This window comes from Cheilinus undulatus, linkage group 3, assembly GCF_018320785.1.
Source record: "Cheilinus undulatus linkage group 3, ASM1832078v1, whole genome shotgun sequence".
In the NCBI taxonomy this organism is placed as follows: domain Eukaryota; kingdom Metazoa; phylum Chordata; class Actinopteri; order Labriformes; family Labridae; genus Cheilinus; species Cheilinus undulatus.
Genome location: NC_054867.1, coordinates 47,141,987 through 47,163,611, shown reverse-complemented (window position 1 = coordinate 47,163,611; position 21,625 = coordinate 47,141,987). Strand labels below are relative to the sequence as shown.

General features: G+C 38.8%; 2 protein-coding genes across 2 annotated transcripts; both read left to right on the top strand.

The window, feature by feature from the left end:
• The first annotated feature begins 267 nt into the window (after positions 1–267).
• si:ch211-220m17.5 (guanylin family protein) lies at positions 268–1,225 on the top strand. Its single transcript, XM_041783753.1, has 3 exons — positions 268–409; positions 621–813; positions 944–1,225. Exons 1-3 carry the CDS (start codon positions 335–337, stop codon positions 1,000–1,002), a joined length of 327 nt encoding a protein of 108 aa, XP_041639687.1. The 5' UTR covers positions 268–334; the 3' UTR covers positions 1,003–1,225.
• Positions 1,226–10,560: 9,335 nt separating this feature from the next.
• LOC121507431 (guanylin-like) lies at positions 10,561–17,863 on the top strand. The gene is made up of 3 exons (XM_041783754.1): positions 10,561–10,632; positions 14,558–14,747; positions 17,793–17,863. The coding sequence occupies exons 1-3, from the start codon at positions 10,561–10,563 to the stop codon at positions 17,861–17,863; spliced, it is 333 nt and encodes a 110-aa protein (XP_041639688.1).
• Positions 17,864–21,625: the final 3,762 nt, after the last annotated feature.

The window sequence follows — 21,625 nt, the reverse complement described above, 5'->3', positions numbered from 1 at the left end:
GTGGAGCTGATAGTGACTGTTTAACTCACCAGAGGTGTGATCGATACAAGACAGCGAAGCCAAGACGGCCAGGGATCCATAAACATAATCAGACAGGTGATGAGGTCAAAGTAGGATTTATGAATCCCCCTTTGACGGGCCTGTGAAACACCCGTCACTACTCATTAACCCGTGAGAAAAACCTTTGATCACATGACGGCGGGGCTGCAGGTCAGAACTGTTTAAAAAGGAGGTGTGTGACGGAGGGAAAGCACACACTGAGCTGAGCACCTGCTGAGCACATCAACAGCAAGAGACAAAGACGCTGCAAGACAAACTGCTGTCAGCTGAAACCATGAAGGCCGCACTCGCAACCCTCGCTGTCCTCGTCCTGGCTCTTGGCTGGACCTCTGAAGCCGTGCAGGTTGAAGTAAGTTGCATTTCTCTGCTGCTTGAAACCTTTTCAACCCATTAGAATAACTTGCATAAATGGGAGCATTACAAACCTATCCCTTAACTTAAATGGATTCAAACACTGCAAACCTCAGCCGTGTATTTTTATATTTCAAACTAGCATTAACAAACATGGTCTTTGGCTGTTTTGCATTTCTTTTACGCCAACATCTGCCTTTTTTCTCCAGGAGAATGGACTGTCTTTCTCCCTTGAAGCCGTCAAGAGACTTCAGGAGCTGTCAGGGGGCATCTTTGCTAATGAGCAGCAAAACCCTCGGCTCAGAACCAGCACCGTGTCCCTGTGTGCCGATCCCATGCTCCCTCAGGAGTTCCTGCCCCTATGCAGGCAGAGAGGAGCGTCTGCATCGCTCTACAGGCTAGGTGAGAATATTACATATTCAACAGCTTGTCTTTGTGAGGGATTTACAGTGAACCTGCTGGGTCATGAATAACATATGATTCAACTGTGAGTCTCTGACATCCCTCCCTCTGTTTCTCGTGTTTACCTCAGCTGCAGTTCCCATGGACGTGTGTGAGATCTGCGCCTTTGCTGCCTGCACAGGCTGCTGAACAAACATACCCAACATGCCAGAAAACATCTCGCCCAGCTTAAGACTTGTGATTTTTCTTCCTCCCCCTTCAAACTGTTTCAGCGAACTTTAAAAACAATCGCTAACAACTTGTAATGCCCTCAATACAGAGGTTCTGAGTCAGGCCTAGAAGATGAAAAATAACCCAAAATGAGAATGAATCAGACAAACTGAGGTATATTTTTGAACACTGTTACTTTGTAGAAATAAACCACTTAGACAGTCCTTTAACATACATTTTATTTTTGGATTTGACATTCTTTGTTACATTTCTGTCTTACCAAGCTTTGTATGTGTATTTAAAGAGAAGTTTCTTCTTCATTTTTCTTTTTTTATTGACATTATTTGGAATAAAAAGCATTCATTGAAAGATCATGTGTGAATTGTGCTCTTTTTTCCTTTTCCTTAGCTTCATTACACCGGCTACTTTTTGGTAAAAGGACCTGAGCTTCTTTAGTGTGTCTTTAGTTGTCTGACTGTTCCAAACACTTTTTATACCTCAGGTCACGCCCATTCACCTCACACAGAAACACTGATGATGAAGGTTCCTATGCAACGTGGCCATCAGTTTTAACTAATCCTGTAGACCTTTTTCCCATGTGTCATTGCTCTGGCGTGGACAAGAGAAGTAGCGATGTTACAATGTTCCCTGCAACTTCCTGCTTGTCCTAAACCCAGTCTCCTCACCTGGCTGCTGCTGCCTCAGTGTTCATGTCACTCAGCTGTCTGCATTGTTCCTGGTTTTAGCATCATAATTACCTGCATCGATGACTTTATTCAAATACTACCTAACCGCCAAGTTTTCTCCTGGGTTTCCTGTAGTTTTAAATTTATCTGAACATTAACTCCACCAACTTGATCACATGAATATTCATATTTACAAAATAGCCACATGCTGCACTGCAAAGCTAAACAAGCCCAGCACTGAACAGGAAGTAGCATAGCTGACTTGGATACAAATCTCAAGGCAATGCAAAACACACTGTTTATGACAGTGATCATCAACTAGAGGCCACATCAGGCCAGATCTGTTTCCAGCACATGTATTTGACCAATCACGACACAGCTTAGAGGGCTCCAGAAATATGAGGCCAAAATATCTCAATCGCCCCCTTATGGCTGGCTTCAGTATAGCTGATGAGTATCTAAGAGGTGATAAGCATAATGCCTCACTGATAAAAGCTTAAAGTTCCATTTATAAAGAAAATAAAAGAATTAAGAAGAAATAATAAAAAAAGAAATACAATAAAATAAAAATAACAAATACAACTAAATAAATTAAATTAAAATAATAAAATTAATGATACTTTTATAAGGATATGTTAATTAGACTAAAATATTGGTTTTAGTTTAGTTTATTTTAATGTCTGGCCTTCATAGTGTCTGTCAAGAAAAAGCTGGCTGTTGTGTAAATGGAGTTGATAACCCCTGGTATATAATATACGAAAAATACATTCACTCTTTATTTCTTTTTGTCATTGGAATATTTTCCAGCTGGACATTTTTTCCATAAACGTCTCCTTTTAGGGAATTTGTCAATGACGTATTGAATTTTGGCCTCAAGGAGGCTTAAAAACAGAAGTTAGCTGCAGATGCAAGTCTGACGACGTATTTCTAGCTTGTTTAACTGAAATAAACATGCCTGCAAAGTGTTTACACATCCAGCACACTTTGAAAAATATGTCAATACTTCTCAGCATCTTTCGAGGTCTCCTGCTGAAAATCTCAACCAGGTCATTTGCAACTAGAAGCTCAGCTTAAGGCAAATTTTGTCTTTTTTTACTTGTTGCAAGTGATGCACTGATCCGGCTTCTTCAACTTCAATTCCATTTGGATTTCCAGGTTTTTGGTATCTACCATTATGGATTAATAAAACCTTTATAGCTACTTTTCCCATTAAATGCCTTAAAATTTGTGAAACAGGCTTAACCCCCAAGACCGGTGTTGAGAGGAGACATGTGTTAGTCAAAGTTAAATAACTCTCAACTCGTAACTCATGGCCACTTACTTGTTTTTTCCTCTGAAAGCCCTCAATTGTGCTGTTCTGATGATGCTATCCACACCTTCATAGCTCTTACAGAACATTTTCTAGCGAGCCTGGAATGTACCTGACTTTTCGAGGCCTTTAAAGACCCTGTAAAGTGAAATCCAAAGTTTTTGTCTTAACACACTAGATATGTTGGAATATGGTGGCTGTAAACATGTGAAAACACTGAGATCTACATGTGCCTGAATTCTGAATTTGGACTGTTTAAAAGCTTTTCACCTCTTTCCTGGCTGGGTTTCACGCTCATGATGTCATAAGCTGACAGTGGGAATGACTATGAATCGACACACTGACCTGATATTCAATGGCTAGCTATTTGAGTCTGGATTGACATCCAAACCAGAATCAGATTGGCCCATTTCTACTTCCTGTGAGGCAGGCTACATAGAGGCTTACAGTACATGAGTCTGATTGCTAAAAATGTTTGCCTTTTACAAATTAAAGTAAATGATGGCATGTTTAATTTTCAACCATCTTAAACTTTCTTAAAAAGCTGAAAATCAAGCATTAATCGCCTATTATAGCCATGCTATGAACTATATGCATCGCCACCAGTTTAATTACTATTTGATAGTGGCAATGGATCGACAAAACATGAATCACATAGACTTTACAAAACATTTTTAGAATATTACTTACAGGTGTTTGCGGCCATTATGTGTGCATTTCAGTTTTAATTTGCCCCACTGATAACTTCCCCATCTTTATTCCTCAGTGGGGTTGAAAAAAATTCTGATGTATGCACATGTTAAGTAACATTAACACCAACAGGCACTCTGTTTAACATCAGCAGCATATTTAAGAGTTGTTGGTGCATTAATGACCCTCTACGCCCTGAACCATCTTGTTTTATTATCAGCTTAGACCATCTTTGCCTTCCTTTCAGTTCCAGATACATGACCATGGTCCTGTGTGAATTATTTAATCCATGTAATTTAACCGAGTCAGCAAAAGTAGCTCATTAAACAGATACACAATTAGTCCATGACACTGGTGAACTCTGCATATTACCTCTGACACCCGCAATATTTTAACAGGCTGGACGCCTGAAGGCAAAGGATTAACATAATGATGAATGTGTAATACTGGTTATACATGCTGTACATGATGTTTTCTATTTCATTTATTTTAACCCCGTAGAGGTTAATGTTGATTCCTGATACGATCAAACCATGACCTGCTGGATGTCAGTGCTAATGAGCATGCATGTAACATCCATAAAACATCACTCACTGTGGTCATTTTTTACACTATAGGGAAAACATTTTTTTATTTAATTGATTTATAAAAAAATAAAATAACACATTTGGAGACAGATTAGAGTTAAAATGAACATAGATTGGTTCAGTTATACATTAAAACGAATCCTGTTTACATGGGAACATTAATATCTGTCCTGTTCTTCTAAGTTATCAAGATAAATATCTCAAATTAGAGAATGAAGTGTTTTGATTTCTGTATTAATGAGCCACCAGTCATGGTTTGAATGGTGTAAATTAAAGTTGGTTAACGGTAGTAGGCAGTAATGAGGTCAATTTAGTTGATTACTGTTCTTAAATACATTTTTGGGTTTCTGTTCATTACTGGGGTTTAAATGAAAAGTAGAACTTTTGCTCCATTCAATTTAAAATACAAATACCATACATAAACAACACTTCAAGCACTTTTTAATGTATTATTCTCCAGCTGTTCTTTACTGATTAAATGACCCCAAAATTCTACATAGTCCACATCAAGCGTGAGATACACACTTTCTATTTTTAAGCATTGGCTGCAGCCAGATCACATCAGTTCACGTCAGTCCACATAGAGCAGATTGATCCAAACAGCTGGAAAAACGTGCAAAGCATTCAATCAACTTCAAAACACAATCCAGCGCTGTCTTCTTTTAAGATTTGTTTTGGGGCTTTTTTAAGGTTTAATGTAGAGATAGGATAGTAGATAGAGCCAGAGATAGGCATGAGAGAGTGAGGAATGACACACTGTGAAAGAGCCACAGGCCAGATTTGTGTTGCCCAGGGTACATCCTAACCACAAGGCCATCTGTGCTCCCACAATGCACCATCTTCTCATAGTATACCATCACTGTATCAGCTCAGAGTCAACCGATTATTGGCCTGTCTGATTATTGAGGCCCATACTTGGCATTTGGATGATTATCGGTATCAGCATTTGATTTTTCCAATAATCTATAAAGCTAATTAATCAAAAGGTGCACGACTATGGCTCCACTGCAAATGTCTCTTCCCCTCTGGGTTTATTTCCACTCTCCACAGTCTCACCACATGTCCTGTATACAACACAGCCTGATTGGCTAGATCACATGAGCACTAGCTAATAAACATTTAAGCCTGGGTATCACAAACACAGTGCGAATTGTAAGCACAGTGAGCAACGTTGATGATGGGCTTTTAATTAGAAGGAAATTTCTCCAGCTCTTTGTTCCATTACATCTTTGGCTCCATCTCAAGTCCAAACCAATCAATTTTTCATTACAAATATTTGGTCATGATAGACAAAATTACTGCTTAAGATTACTGCTTCCTCCTTAGGCAGGAGATAAACACTCTGAATGGGAGGGTTTCATGAATCACCTTGAGATGATTGATTAAATGACTACAAATACCTCAGAGAATTGAAAAATATTCTTAAACCTCTTCTAAATTATATTTTCTTTCTCTGCAGTCAATGAGTCTATGTCATTCTTTACTGGTGTGGAATAATAATTACATAAAAATATGAGAAACAATACATAAGCAAACAAAAGAATAAGTGCTGTCTTGTTAAAATGTTTTGTATGGTTTTGAAACTACAGTTGCCTCTCTGAGCTGTATGAACAGGACTGTTTATCAGTGTTTTTCTAGTAGTTGAATATGGAGATTTCAGACATCAGTATGCAGATGACTCTGCTCTGATTATCCCACAGTCCATTAACTGCTCTACACCCAGGTTCATTACAGCATTTAATTACAAATCCCACCACACAGTACTCTGTATCAGGTTGCCTGGCCTTTCCTCTCTGACAGACATTAAATCCAGAGGTAGCATTTATCTACAGAGAGCTTGGCACTAATTTACTCTACTTCTTGTTCCTGTCAAATGGCTCATATTTAACTAAGAAAAACAGATGCTTTCAGAGCCCTGAATGACTACTGTTCCAGGATTGAGTGACTTTGATTTGTTTGTGCAAAAGGTTACCTAGTTTAAAACACACTGATCTCTTTTGATGGTTTCAAATTAGTCCTCATTATTTCTCTAGTAATAGGCTACTGCTGCACTCTGTCATTTTGTTTTTTCTTTTTTAAATTTAAGACAAAAGGTGGAAGTGCTGCAGGATCTTTGTTGCATACAGACACTCTTCAGAAACTTTGGGTTTGTTTGCTTGATTCCTTACTCATCGAAGGTGTGCAAGCCACAGCTGACACTGGCCCTGAAAAAGACCTGAGTAGTCCATATAAAATTTATTTTGCCACGTAAAATGAAGGATTTTTAATTCTGCACAAAAAACAGTGTGCCTTTGATTGCTTTTATACAGGACTGTTGCAGTTTGCATTTGCTGTATTCTATCACTCTTTGTAAAGATTTTTTTGCTGGTTAGAATGTATGTCTTTGTGAGCTGCAAATGCACAACAAGATCTACATTTCTAAATTAATTATTTATATGTGGTTATGTTAAATTCCTGAAACAGCTCCTGCAGGGTAGATGTGCAAAAAGAACTCAATACTGCTTAAAAAAAAAAAAAAAGGCTTTTTAAGAGGATTTTTTTGAAACACGGAATTTCAAAGGAAAGAGGTCCTCAAAAAACTGTCAAATTTACTGTTAAATCAAAGCAAGAGGAGAATTTTCATTAAAAAACATGGAAGGCAAAATCAGTAAACTCTGGTTAATGCCATAGCATTCCCAGATTGCAGGTCTGCAAAGTAAACCTTGACCTTGTACCTCCAATTGTATTTAGTTGATCCTTGAGTCAAAGTGGGCAAATGTTTCAAGAAAATCCCCCAGAGCATTCATAAAATATAACATTCACAAGAAAGGGATGAAAATGGAACTCAATGACCTTAACCTTTGATCTCTGACTTCAATGATCTTTGTAGCTCATCCTTGAGTCAGAGTTGACATTATTGCAGCGCTTGAAGAAAATCCCTAAAAGCATTTCTGAGATTACATACACATGCGAGGGCTGAACATGGAGACTGCCAGCCTTGACCTTTGACCTATGACCTCCAAAATATAATCAGATCATCCTTAAGTCAGAGTGAAAAAATATGTGCAAAGTTTGAAGAAAATAACTCCTGTCACTCATAAAATCTCACATTCACAAGCAAGAAATAAAAATAGATCTCAATGGCAATGACCTTTGACCTATGATTTCCATAATCTTCGTAGTTCATCCTTGAGTCACAGTGGACATTTGTGAAATGCTACCTTACATCCGCATTTTAGGACTCATTTCTGCACCACTCTATGGCAGGCTGTTCCGTCGTCACATCATGCTTTGCGCTGTGCAGCATGGAGGGCACCTGAGGACAGTCAGACAACCTGAAAACACAACACCTTTGGCCCAGACAACTGCCAGTGTGGATGTAGAACAATAGAAAAGACTGGTCCACTTGGACTTCAGACGTCAGTGTGCTTGATGCTGTTGTAGTAATTTATTACTGTCTGCTTTCTTCTGCATGAAACTTGAGAAAAACTGCTTATTGCCAGTCTTGGTTTCCATTACCATAATGTGTCTGTATGTTTTTACTACTTCAGTGCTTTCATTTCACATTTAGTTATTCCACCTCCATAATAATCAGCTCAGTCTGAGTCATCATTGTTTGAAGAAAATAAAGAAAATAGAAAAGGCTCACCACAGTGTCGTAGAAACTAAAGGGCAAACCTGCCTTTTCATTGTGTGATTGCCTGGCAACGCAAACTCACCTTTAAAGGCTAATGTGTGGGCTCTGTTTAACTTCAAAGCAGAAGCAGAATTTGACTCTCTCTTACCCTGTTGGCTGCATTAACAGTGAGAAAAATCAGACTTCTTTCTATTTGTATCTTGAAGCACATTCTAGTAAAAGGAAGACATTTACATAAGTCTTGTTTTGACAGAAAAGAGTTTATTTTCTAAATAAGTGTATGTCTTATTTTAATGCCAGTCAGTCATCATATTTGATGTGTCAGGACTTGCTCCATTTCTTTATGTCCACTTTCAGGCCTTGTAAGACCTTAATAATTTTGCACTTTGATGATTTCCTGCCTTTCAGCTCTTGTTTATCCTCTGGGGCACAATACTGTGCATGGGCCTAGCTTTGGATGGAAATGGATGAATATTAAAGTGTGTGTTCACATGATTTTCAGCATAAAATAGAGTTCTTTACAAGTAACCCACAATTACCATATACAGTGTGCGCACCGTGGAACACCGGCTAATCGTACTGCGGAGCACTTCGCTCCCTCTCTAGTCTATCAGAGCATTTCCATAGCCGGCGCTCCAGACTGGCAGCGGCGTGTGCCTGGAGCGGCACTTCACTCCTCTTTGTTTCAGATATGCTGCAGGTCTATTTTCAGCGCAAGCATGCAAGAAGTATGCTAAACCTTTCCATTAATGACTAACAATCACATTTACATCCTGTTTATCTTGATATGGTCTTAAATATGCCAATTGACTATAGTAGAGGTGTCTTCAAGTAAGGATTTTCATAGTCAAATCTGATTCGTCAGATTCGTCAGATTTTCCCTAATAGCCGAACAGCGTTTCCGCAAGACTTTTTGGTCCCTGGTCAAAATGACCGGCAGTCCTCAAGAATTCCAGCCATTTAGAACAACTACCCGTCATTTGCTTTAACATTATTTTGCTGCATTGACAGCAGTAAAACGCATAAATCTCTCTCATATTTTTTTGTATAAGTGGTTTAAAGTATCAAAATGAAAGCTGCACGCTTTTCCTTACACACGCAGTCAGTTACACAATATAAGCCCACGTTAAACTCATGAACAATAACAGTTAGCTTCACATCAGCACCTTTAGCCTGTTAGCACTTTGGCCGCTATCGTAACTTTGCAGCTTACAACAGCCAAATAACATCCTCCACCGACAACAACAAAGCATCCAAACACATATGTCCGTTCTTAAAAACGCACGGACATCGAAACTGACCTCGGTGGGAAGCAAACCCAGGTCCCCTTAGTGACAGTTAGCAACGCCACCGCTGAGCTAACAGACTAGTTGATGACATTGGTATAGTTTTTGTAGAAACCGAAGACGACACCTGAAGTGGCTGAAAAAAAAAAAGGTACTCCACGTATGTGTACTCGGACTCATTCATTCCATAGTAGCAAAGCATCTCAAGGACGACTGTTGCCAGTGCATATATAAGCCAAATGGTCTAGGGATACTTAAGCAGTGCTGTGTTCATATCCTTGAGTAGAGACTCTGATGGTACTTCCTTCCTTCCTTCGACTTGGCAAGCAGGAGGTAGTTGAGTTCCTCCAGGTAGACATGATCTTCTCTGAGCTAGTAGATGTTTCTTACTTAGTGTAGATGTAGGATTTTGAAGCAATGTTTCCCACATTTTCTGCACATATCCCCTCTCACTGGGGTCGATAGTGTAGTAGCACTCCAGCAGTACCCTGTTCTCCGCCCTACTCCATGTATGTCTTGTTCCAGTAGTCCACTTTTTATCAGGATGCCCTGGTTCCCTAACACCTGACAAGCCCACATGGGACCCATATTGCAGCTCTCATATAACTCATGGGGCCTACATGGACATGCTGGCTGGGAGGGGTTGGATTGAAAATGGGTATGATTTTTAACCAGCTTTGGAAACAGTGTTGATGAATTCACACAGTCAGATTATGATTAATGGTGGAGATTATGACTCATTAAAAACAGAGATATGTTGCTTCTCTGATACCAAACCTTGGGAAAAGTGGTTACTTTATATTAAAACCATCATTGATTGATGAAAAACATTAATTTTTCGAGTAAGAAAGTTACTTTTTAATATATTTTCAATTATAGCAGCACTTCAAGTGTTGAGAGAGGAAAAAGTTTGCATCAAACGTCATCCTCTGCAAATAGAGCAGATGCTGATACTGGTGACATCTACACTTCAGTTCTGTGCGTATATACTGCTGCCTTATTAGACAGCTCTATGACTCATATCTGTGGGAAAGAGACAAGAGATGAGATTTATTAGCAGCCACTGAAGCAGCGGATGCTTTAGACTAAATGTAAAGTAAATAAAGTAAGTTGCAGACAGTGAATACAGCATGGACAGAGGCTATAAACAGATTAAAGGGGTGGAGGTATTAAACTATAAAAGAGGATGTAATGTTCTTTTTTATGGCAGTTTATGACAGGTGAAGATGCTCCTATTTTAAGTCTTCTGTCATATCTAATAATTCACTGACTCATCTGTCAAGGCATGTTATAAGAGGCAGAGTGGATACACGCCAGCATCAGTAAAAGCACTCTACTTTGAAGCATCCTGCAGTGTTTGACAATGAGGGCACTCGGTATAGTCTTTGTTTTGGTGCTGTGTGTGTGTGCCGGAGCCATAGGTGTGCAGGTTAAGGTGAGTATAACTTGTTCTTGGATGTACTGATCACATTTTTTTATCAGTCAGTTTATTTTTTTACTCTCAATGAATTTTGGTAAAAGTTTGGGGCATAAGATGTGCATTTTTGTCCAAATCAGAGCTTGCTAGACTGGCTTAAGGGGATAGTTTAGGGTTTTTGAGTGGGTGTGCACCCTCAAAACCTGTTGCATCTGAAGTCACTGTGTCACACTGTATGGTTAAAAGGACATGTAACTTTGGTAGGCCAGTGGTGAAATAAACATTCTTGCCTATAAGTTCCATTTAGTCGTCTTTTTGGTGCACATTTTGTACAAGGAACATTTAAAAAGCTTGAAATGTCAGTATCAGATAACTGCAAATAATGTAATAAAGAATAATCAGAGAGGCCTATATTTCTAACCTTACAAATAGAAACACTTTAGTTGCAACCAAGCTCATGGTAGAGTTGAATTTTATCAGTGCACCTTACACACGACAGGAAATGCCTTAGCAGATGAAAAATTTTCATTCTCTAAAATCAACCAAAGTTTAATTTGAATGATGCTTGTAACCTTAACCTTAAATGTGTGGTATGCAAAAAGGTGACCAACACAGCACACCACACAGAGTCATTCAACAAGAGTCTCAACTCTGAAACCTCCAAATGCTGCACATTCAAACAAGGATGTGATTAGACATGTTGGCCCTCCATTTTTCCACCCAACTCAATGCTTTATGGTTACTTTTGCTGCCATGGCTGTGTTTGTTGTGCTTCCTCCTTTGGCCAGCTAGCTTCCTGACTGACTATTGCTCTGTTCTACATAATAATTATGCTAATACCCTCTTTGCTGTACTTTGTGTTTGTTTTACAATCTATAGTCAAAGCAATTATGATTGTCTTAACACAGTGGTTCTCAACTGGTGGGTTGGGACCCAAATGTGGGTCGCGAATGGGTGCCAGGAAAAAAGTGGTAAAAGTCTTTAAAAATGTGTGGACATGCAGCACATCCTCCAAGGTTTACCAGTGATAACGGGAAAATGTCAGTCTTTAATCTCAAGGTTTCACCTTACTTATATTCTATGTTACTATGACCATTTCCCAAAGACAATGAGGAAATTCTTTGAGAATTATCAGATTTCCCTGCTATCTGAGAATAAATGAGTATAATAAAATGTGCGTATGTGATGATGCACATTTCAAACATGTTTTGTGCTTTCTCTTTGTTCATTCATGTTTCCCCCATTTAGGTTCAAAACTGAAGCATTTAAAAAAAAACACTTGGTTATGATTGAATAAGATTTAAGAAATCTGGGTCAACAGGGAGGTGGTGGTGGGTTCTAACTCTGGACCAGTTGAGAACCACTGTCTTAAGAACAGACCTGAGAAGAAAAAATACTCCTAACATGCATACACCACAGGAAAATTTGTCAAGATAATCTTTAGAACCATATGATAAGTGGCCCATTGCTGACTTTGGTTGGAAGGAGGGGATTGGGCCAAAAATTGGCATAATTACCCTGTGGTGTATTCCAGGCTTAAAATAAAGAATGTTTCCAAGATGGCATGTTTACCAGTGAGAGCTAGTATGGAGGGTGGTGGCTCTGGGGTGCTGGAAATCACTGCTCTGCACTCTGGTGGTGTCATGTGACTATTTAACAAAACACAAGCAAAAGGGCAGTTCCCACCTGACAACCCTGGTGAAGTGCTGGCAAAGTGCTGGCCATGACGGCTAACTTGTGTAGGCCAAAGGGCGTGAAGGCATAAGTCAGAGGTTCTTTCACTGAATCCATCTGATGCAGAACACTGCCTTTAACAGGCACAATAAAGACAACCATTTAGCCTGTCAGCTTAAACTGACTGTTTTATGCTGCATTGATTTCAAAATTCATCTGCTGCCTTTAAATGGCTTCGCTCCAAATTAAACAACAGAAGTATTGACTCCCTTTGTGAACAGGCATAAGAGCATAGTTCCACCAAAGAAACAGGTGGACTGATGCCAGTAAAAGACTTCAAAATAAGAAAAATATATCCTGCTATTAAGTGGACGGCAGAGATACTGGTGTTTATATTAGGCTACCACACATTCTATTCACATTTAAGTTGAATCTGTGAGTGATATAAACAACAGAAAGTAACACAATAGACTCAGCCTACTTGGCATAAATGTCAGTGACTCTATTAAAAGCGCTGAGTCAACTCAAGGGCACTCATAAACAGAGAAACCTGCAAAGACCAGATTGAAGGAGGCGTTTCTCTGTAAAGAGGCGGTGATCTTAAAGCATACAAAAGCTTTGGTGACTTTATAGCTATCCTTGCAAACTCCTCTTTGTTTAGTTTTTTATTCAAATATAAAATATGTACCACACAAAGTTATATTACTCATTCTGGTTAACATCTCATCCAACTGAAAGTCAAGCAAGGTCATGTTTTAAAGTGAATGTTGGATTCTCGTGTCGGATTAGTCCATTCAGTGCTTCTGTTGCAAATGAGATGTTGCCATGCTGGTTACCCCTAAGGGTGACCTTATGCCCTGATTTGACTTGAACTTTCCTATTTCCAGGCTCTCTATTCCATGTCCCAACAAAAATCTATAAAACACTAATATGCCCCAGTTTTGAACACCACGTCCTGATTTTAGCCAAATGAAAAACCAACACAATGCTCCAAGGAAGTGTGCACTGTACTAATTTGTAAAGTAGTTTAGATAGGAACAAAAATCAACTTGAAACTAGCTTAAAAAGGATACAATCTAGAAGACATTCTTAGCATGAACCTGAAAACAGATTTCTTGTTTGGCTTTCAAGTAAATGGTTGCTTAGAGAAGCAGGTTTACTGCAGGTGCAGCGCCTGTTTTGATAAAAATATCAAAACTTTAATTGTTTCCCTTCCATAAATGTAAATGTGTTCTATATGGAGGGGAAACTGACGTTTTTTGTGTTTTTTGTTTTTTTTTAAATGACGGGGTTCCCCAGATGAAGCGGGAATTACATAACATTGCAAAGCAGCTGGATAAGCCTGTTTCTATGTTTCTCACTGGCGAACAAATCCATCTGGCATGCCAGGTTAGGAGCGACAGTGACTTCCCCTTGCCAGAAAGTGACACAGAGTCCTGCAGCCCTGCTGCCTCAGAGTGATCTTTCGAGGTGGAGGATCCCAGTCCCCCGAAGCAGGCTGTGGAGTGTTGGCGGACCGTGGTGGTCCTGAGCACTACCTGTTTGCGCCATTTGCTCCAGCACCGGCGTTACTAAAGCCAGAGCTCTCAGAGTCGAAGCAGTGCAGTTGCAGGAGAGGATGGGAGTGGTCTCTGAATGGGAAAGTCAGTTAGAGGCAGTAACATTCTACCTTTCTACTGATGGTAGGTTTCTATATATCACATAAGCCCCACCTTTTCAAAAAAAATTTTCGAGGCAGATGTCCGCTTGAGCTAATTAAAAGATGTAAAATGCAGATTTTTATCAGTTTTTTATCAGCGCAAATATCAGATATTACACCAGCATTGATGTGTTTTATCATAGTTCAATCAGATACGGGTGTATCAGTGTACGGCTGAAAAAAATGTTAAAGTGTTCACTACTTCCTTAACTTCTATGTCAAAAAATTTTCTCTTATTGATAATTAAGATTAATTATAATTTAGTTATTGATCATGGAAAGACGCCATTCCTCACTGTCCTGTGTAGCCCCCAGTGTTGTGTAGCAGTACCTTTGAAACTAACTCATTAGATTACTACATTGCATTCTGAGAAAAGTAATTTGTTACATTACTGCGTTACCTACTTCTAAAACGTGTGAGAGTTACGTTTGCATTACTAAGTATTAAAACCCTTTCACCACTTGTTCCAGTCATCATTTGTAAAAACAACATGTAACGACGGCGCGTCTGCTTTTTAAAGATTAATGGTAGTTTAGTTCCTTAAAACTTTTTTTGTTCTTACTCCATCAGGCTGGAAACAGAGTCTTTCCTCTGGAGTCGGTGAAGCAGCTGAAGGAGCTGATGGATTTGGATGATGAAAACATCAGCCTTCACCTCCCTGAAACGACCGTTGAAGCCGCCTGTGCCAATCCTCTGCTGCCACGAATCTTCCGCTCTGTGTGTCGAGGGAGTAGAGCGGGGATTGTTTTCTCCACACTGGGTAAGACTAGGTGAAGGAGGAAAAACATAAAATAGTCAGGGAATTCATGACTGATCAGACTAATTTCTTCCTGAAATGATTTGACAGTATCGCAGATTCTCCTCACAAGTCTTCTTTGAATGTGCTCCTCTGTTCTGCACACAAACATAATTCATCTCTAAACAGCCTATTGCAGCGGGTTTAGCATGAAAGAAGCTGTGCCAGTGGCATTTTTAGGATCTACTTCATCACAATAAGCAATGATACTGCCACAGTAATGCTTCAAAGCACTGGAAACAAAAAGGGAATGTCTTTTTATCTTGGAAGAAGCCATTGTACAATGAAATACAAGCTTAGCAATTTTTAAGGTGAGTGTTATTACCAACAGTTTTCATGGATCTACTAACCAGTGTTGTGCTTTTTGTGCATTATGCAGAGAATTGTGAATTACTACTTGGTCTCTTATTGCACCTTGAATTTTGAGTGTCTTAACAGCAGCACTCTCCTGCCTCTTTGCCTTTTAGGTTTTAATAATGCAAATCTTTACACAGGGATTAAAACTGTGTTTTTCAAGGGATAGCAAGACAAATGCTGTGACTGCAACCCAATACTTTCAACTATTCAGTCAAAAAGTGGTGTCAAATTTAGTATTTGCTCTGTTCTGAATTCATAGTATACAATTCTGTCCCCAGGTGTGGTTACAGCCAGAATTTTTTTAGTACAGTATTAGGGGTTAATCACCACACTCATCTGCTCTTATAACGCATTGATGATCTTCAGTCTACTCAGTGGAAAAACTTGCCAGACAGTCTACAAGCTACATGAAAATACAAATAATGTACCATTATACATTTTACATATCCATATATTCATTTTCTTCCACTTATCTGTGGCTGGGTCGCAGTGGCAACAGGCGAAGCAAGTTGACCCAGGCATCCCTTTCCTCAGCAACATTTTCCTACTCTTCTTGAGGAATTCCGAGGCTTTCCCAGCCCAGATTAGATATATAATCCCTTCAGCAAGTCCTGGATGTACCCTGGGGTCTCCTCCCGGTTGGACATGCCTAGAAGACCTCCACAGGGAGGCGACCAGGAGGCATCCTAATCAGATGCCCAAACCACCCCAACTAGCCCAGGTCTGTCAGAACATAAGTTCGCACTAAAACTTTTGAAATGAAAATTATTAAACCTCTGTTTAGGATTAGGGCAAGACTTTAGGTATGGGTTAGTATACCAAAAGTTAAAACATCAAAACCTGACCTGTAGAACTTGATTACAAGACATTTAATAAAGCCAGGAAAACAGTTTGCTTACGGAAAAAAAAGTTAGTCCTCCATGAAAACATTCTAGCATAGCAAACACAGCTTAGTTCTGTTAGCTGCGTAAGCACCGTAGATAACACATCTATGTTGCTAATATAGCTAAAGCTAAGTCCACAAAGCACATAGATATATATACAAACAAAGATACAAAGGTAACATTTGCTATGTAGCTACATTAGCTATGTTAGCTTTCACTACATTTTGTAACAGTTGTTTTTTGGTGGAGATGCTAGCAGCATTAGCAGAAGCTCCAGAGGCAAGCAAAGGGATTTCTACTGGGCACTTTATTCTACAAAACTGAACTGAACTGAGCTTGTGATGTCATGAGCTTACAGTAGGGAATGACCCCACCCCTCTAACGCTACAATGAAATACAAACAATACTACTATAAAGCAGTTGATCTCAGTACAGTCTGTTGTTAGCTGATGTCACTGTCTTTATTGAAAGTTAACAGTTAAATGCTGTTTTTGTTCATTGTGAAGTAAATTTGCAAAATCTATCAGCTACAGTGGTCAGAGATTTGAGACAGAAAACAGAGTTTGTCTCTTCTCTGGCACAGATCCAGGTAGCTGCACTCTGCTCATAAAGTCAACTTTCAGATAGTAACATTTTTTAAATTTGAGAGGATGGTGTTTCTCCTGAGTGGGCGTGGCTTCAACTCATTCAACAGACTTGCCTACACCATCCTGGAGCAAATTTTACTGCCTCATTTTCAGGATTTTGAAGATTGACTTCATAAACTTAGAGATGTTTTATTTGACTGAAATTTGACCTTGGGGTTCATAACACAGTGACCTGTCATACAACAAACCTAAATACAGACTCATTTTCACTTTACAGGGTCTTTAACTGTGTAGATATGTTAGCTTTAGCAAAAGCAATCAAAGCGAAAGCGAGCCACCGTTCATTTATTTACTTCTAAAACAGTTTAATGCATAATTCAATACCAGGTTAGACCTCTGACCTTTTCTCTATTGCTTGGTCTGTCATGCTTGCAATGTGGTTATTTCATAAAGGTGACTGCCAGATTATGGGTATGAATAAAGTTGAATTAATTAAAGTTGAACAAATAAATCTAGAACTGTAAATATGTTGTACTGGCAAATTACGGAACTTTACATTAATCAGAGATGTACAGTCTGAAGCCAGACCCCTCACAAAGTCGCTAAATCTACCTACCAGAGCAGTTTGGACTTTGATTTGTCTGAATTGCAAAATTGTTTGAACAGACATCTGAGAAAGATATGCTTCTAATCTAACTCCTGGGAAAATAAGAAGTGATCCTTTTAAGTTTTAAACATTATTTTATAGGCGTTTATAACACTGGAAGCAATCACATACAGGCTGTTGGAGAACCTATTAAATCAACATGTTTGTTATCACTCAGGCATGCTCTCTCTCTCTCTCAGACTTGACATAAAGGAAACAACAGGCATCGGTTTGTTCACTCCGATGGGTAACGCTCTCTGCTTACACTTCTAATTATCCACATTCTGCTACTGCTGCTCCATAAAGTGTCTCTGAGATGATAACACCAGACAAGAGGCCTGTGAAAAGCTGAGCAAACACTCTTTAGGGACCATTACAGCTCATTAGGCACAGCCGGCACCCTTGTCATAGGCGGATATGGATTTCATTATCAGTATTAGCTGCATTTGATAATACTGGAGAAGCAGGGCCCTGGGTGGCACCAAACATCTTTCAGGTTGGATGAGTGTTAATGTTTTTTTAACTCTCTTCACAGTGAATATCATCACGTCTTCAGATCCTTGTGAAATATGTGCCAATCCTGCCTGCTACGGGTGTCTGAACTGAGGCATCATCTGCTGAAAACACACTCAGAAACCCACCAACCACGAGTGTCAAGGCACAGAGGACAACATATTGATCTCAACAAATGTTCCAAAACTAATGATTTATTCAGCATTTCTGCAACTTTGGTGTACACTGATCATATTCATTGTAAAAAAAAATAATCAAAGCAGACACTGCAGTTGTTGATTGTCATGTTTTTGTCTCCAGTGTATCTCAGTTTTAACTTTCAGCTTCTCGAAAATTAAAATTCATGTTTTCTTTGGGTTTTTGAACGTGTTTTATTCTGGAGTTTTTAAGTCCATGTGTGCATTTTACTCTGACCCTATCTACACCTGTTGTGAAATGTAATCTAGATAAATTGAAAAAAAAAGTAAGGTAGAGATGTTCCATGATCATATTGCAGTCAGATCTCAGCTTTTACCTCATGTTTTTTTGATGAAAAGTCATGTCAAGTTATTTTCTCATACTGCAGCTTATTTATCAGAATATCTAAGGATAGCAAAGTTGTTTTTTTAAGTTTTTCTCCAGGAAATTCACTGGTAATGAAGGGAGCGTTGTATTCTACAATCCCACACAATCCCTCACAGCAGAAAGTTTCAAGGTTTAACTGGGCCCTTTCATACAGAGTCTCTCCGTAATTGACTACCAGTCCAGAATATACCCTGACTTCTGCCCAAATACACCACCTACAGCCACCTGAAAGAAATACAAGAGTGCATTTTATTTAGAGGATAAGAAGTGACTTCCTGCAATAACTATAATGAATGGCAACCTACGCAGAGCTCACTTCTCTTACCTCATGTATGTGCACAAGCTAATGGACTTTTCAAACTCTCAACTTAATGTTGTGATCAGTTATAGTTGTTGGTGAACTACAGAATCTGCACAGTAAAAAAAATGAGTGAACATTTCTCTGGGCCCGGACATTGATGTCATTGCTGTCATGCAGTTGTAAACTGCAGCACCAACAGCCAGGGATTAAAAAAATAACGGAAGAAATTCTCCATTAACAATACTCTACTCAACATATTTCTACAAAATAAAATAAAATAAAATAAAATGATAGATTAAGAGTTGTGGGAGTTTTAGCAGAATGAAGATACATATAAGGTATGGCCATTAAAAATTAGATGCTGTAATACAATTTTATTGAACATAGACATTTTCCAGTGTCTTTCTCCTTCAGTATACTCCCTTTCTGGTGCGTTGTCTTGATGAAGAATGAAATCATTTTTCCATAATTGTGTTCTCCTTCAAATGTTTTCTCTCAGTTTGTAATATTAGCTGCGTTTCCATTACCCTTACAAATGCACAAAATCTAAATAGTGCAATAAAACAAACTGGGGATGGAAACACCTGAATTTAAAAAAAAAAAAACCTCTCAAATATATCGCTAAAAAGTTTTTACACTCTTATGAGGAGTTTTTCAGACGTTTCAATATAGAAATTTATCGCAAAAGTGCAATGGAAAAACTTTTTCCGCATTTACAAGTCACAGGACGTGACGTATGGTGTCACATAACCAGTTCATGCCAAGACAACATGGCGTGGTACGTGTGGACAGAAGAGGAGACTAAGACTTTTCTTAACATCATACTTAAACCCTACCTTGCAAAGCAGATGGATATGCCCGTTTCTGTGTTTCTCACTAGCAAATCCATCTTGCAAAGCTCCCATCTGAACGGTTTGGGCCCAGTTTGAAAGTGACAGGACCAATCAGTGATGAGGGGCAGTACTTTCGGACCCGGTGGAGTCATGACATAAGCAAGCAGCGACAAGAGGCCGGTGCAATTATGGCAGAAGAGATTAGTGTGGATGCTGCTATAGCGTCAGTTTTATCAGAACTTGACGACATTTTTTCGTTGAAAGAAAGACTTAGTGAAGCATGAACGATTCAGTCAAACTGATGCAACAACAATAGACCGCTATGTTCTTTTGAAAAATTCCCAGGCATGAACTGAACAACAACCTCTGGAGCATCTGAAATGACTGAGTTGTCACTAAACAACTCATTAATTGATGGATGTGTGGAACAAATCCATCTGGCATGTCAGGTTAACTTATACCCTTATACATGGCTTTTGCCATACATACAGACTTTGCCTCTGAACTATCATCCATTGCCTTCGTCTTTGGTTCAAAATCATCAAGGCAACCGCTGTAGATGTAACCATAACCATACCAACACGCAACAGGTTTTGAATGTCCAGCTTCCTTGCAGCGGAGTCACGCGAGATGAGATTTTATGAAAGTACAACTGAACTTGTCGAAATTTAAGAAATATTGCTTTTATTTTGCAGAAAACTAATGGAAACCCAGCTAGTGCTGATTCACCTTTGACCCTTCTGGAACCCACTCTTCCCAAATGATACCCTTAACATCAAAGACAACAACATGGCCTTGATTTTGAACTTGCTTTCTCCATCCTTGGTGATGATGGTGTTTTCCAATGCACCATTCTGTCGCAGAATTGTATTGGAAAATCTAAGTTCATCACTCCCTCTAAAAATTATGGGTTTCTTTCAGTTTGTTCCAAAATGTCTCCACAAGTTTGCTTGCGTTTTTCCTTTTGATCAGGAGCTAGAAGTTTTGGAACAACTTTAGCACACACTTTTGTCATTTTCAAATTTTCATGCAAAATTTGCTGAACTGTCTCTTTAGTAATGGAGAACATTCTGCTATCATTGTTATATTAAGTCATTGATCATTTCAAACGATTTGTCCAATTTCTGGTATGTTTTCAGAGTGAATGTTTTGATGTGCGTGGTGCCCAGAACATTCAACCTCTTTGCCTTCTAAAAATCTTTTGTGCAATTTAAACACACATGCACATGGCATGCAATGTTCCTCAACCACCTCAGATAATGTACCAAAAGATTCAACTTCTGTTTTGATCAATTTCATCAAAAATTTCAAGTTAATAGGTTGCTCAACTTTTAAGCTAATCATTTTCTGACACCTTAGCAAAACACATGCACTTCAATAAGCAGCTAGCAGTGAACTAAAGACATCACTTATTGGAAATCTACAGCAGTAGTGTGTGAATACCCAACCTTTGATATATAACACTCAGTGAACCACGTGGTTTTATCCTCATAAGGGCAGTCTCATTATTTAATATCCATACATCTTATTTCTGAGCCAAATCTCAGAAATATAAGGTGAGAATATGAGATAATATTCTTATGTCTGTAATCTTCATCAGGAAAAATTGTCACTGTTGAAAATTATTTGCATAAAGATTTAAAAAGATTCTACATTTCAGTGAAAACGCTCCTAACTATTGGCTTTCCTGTGTTTCTGGGCTCTATAAACACTTGCTGTGCTCCTCATGTCTGTGTCACATACATCACCTTCTGCTTGTTAAAGCTCTCTGAACCCCAGTGCATGATGGTAAATGTTCCTGAGAAAGTGACCATAGGAAGTATTACATTTCTCACTGCACTGTGGAATAAAACAGGTGTGCTATAAAGGGTATAACACACTCACTCTGACTTTAAACAAAACAAAATGGCATTTACACAGCAACTATATCTACATACAGCCTTACACTGATTCCAAACTCACTTAAAGTTTATCTTTTGGGGAAAAATTTCCATTTAAAAGGAGATTTCATGTCACTTGTGTTTTTCTTCCTTGATTTTGTCTTTAGGAAATAAAATGTCTCCACAGATGTTATACTGTTTTGGTTCATTAATGTTTCAATAAAGCCTCTCTGATCTGTTATCCCAGTCTTGATGGATTCTAACAGTAACCTCTCAC

Excerpts from the sequence above, each read along its gene's own strand:
- si:ch211-220m17.5 (XM_041783753.1), top strand. The coding sequence starts at position 335 with ATGAAGGCCGCACTCGCAACCCTCGCTGTCCTCGTCCTGGCTCTTGGC. Across the intron at positions 410-620 it reads CTGAAGCCGTGCAGGTTGAA|GAGAATGGACTGTCTTTCTC; the intron begins GTAAGTTGCATT and ends TTTTTTCTCCAG. Across the intron at positions 814-943 it reads TGCATCGCTCTACAGGCTAG|CTGCAGTTCCCATGGACGTG; the intron begins GTGAGAATATTA and ends TGTTTACCTCAG.
- LOC121507431 (XM_041783754.1), top strand. The coding sequence starts at position 10,561 with ATGAGGGCACTCGGTATAGTCTTTGTTTTGGTGCTGTGTGTGTGTGCC. Across the intron at positions 10,633-14,557 it reads CCATAGGTGTGCAGGTTAAG|GCTGGAAACAGAGTCTTTCC; the intron begins GTGAGTATAACT and ends TTACTCCATCAG. Across the intron at positions 14,748-17,792 it reads GATTGTTTTCTCCACACTGG|TGAATATCATCACGTCTTCA; the intron begins GTAAGACTAGGT and ends CTCTCTTCACAG.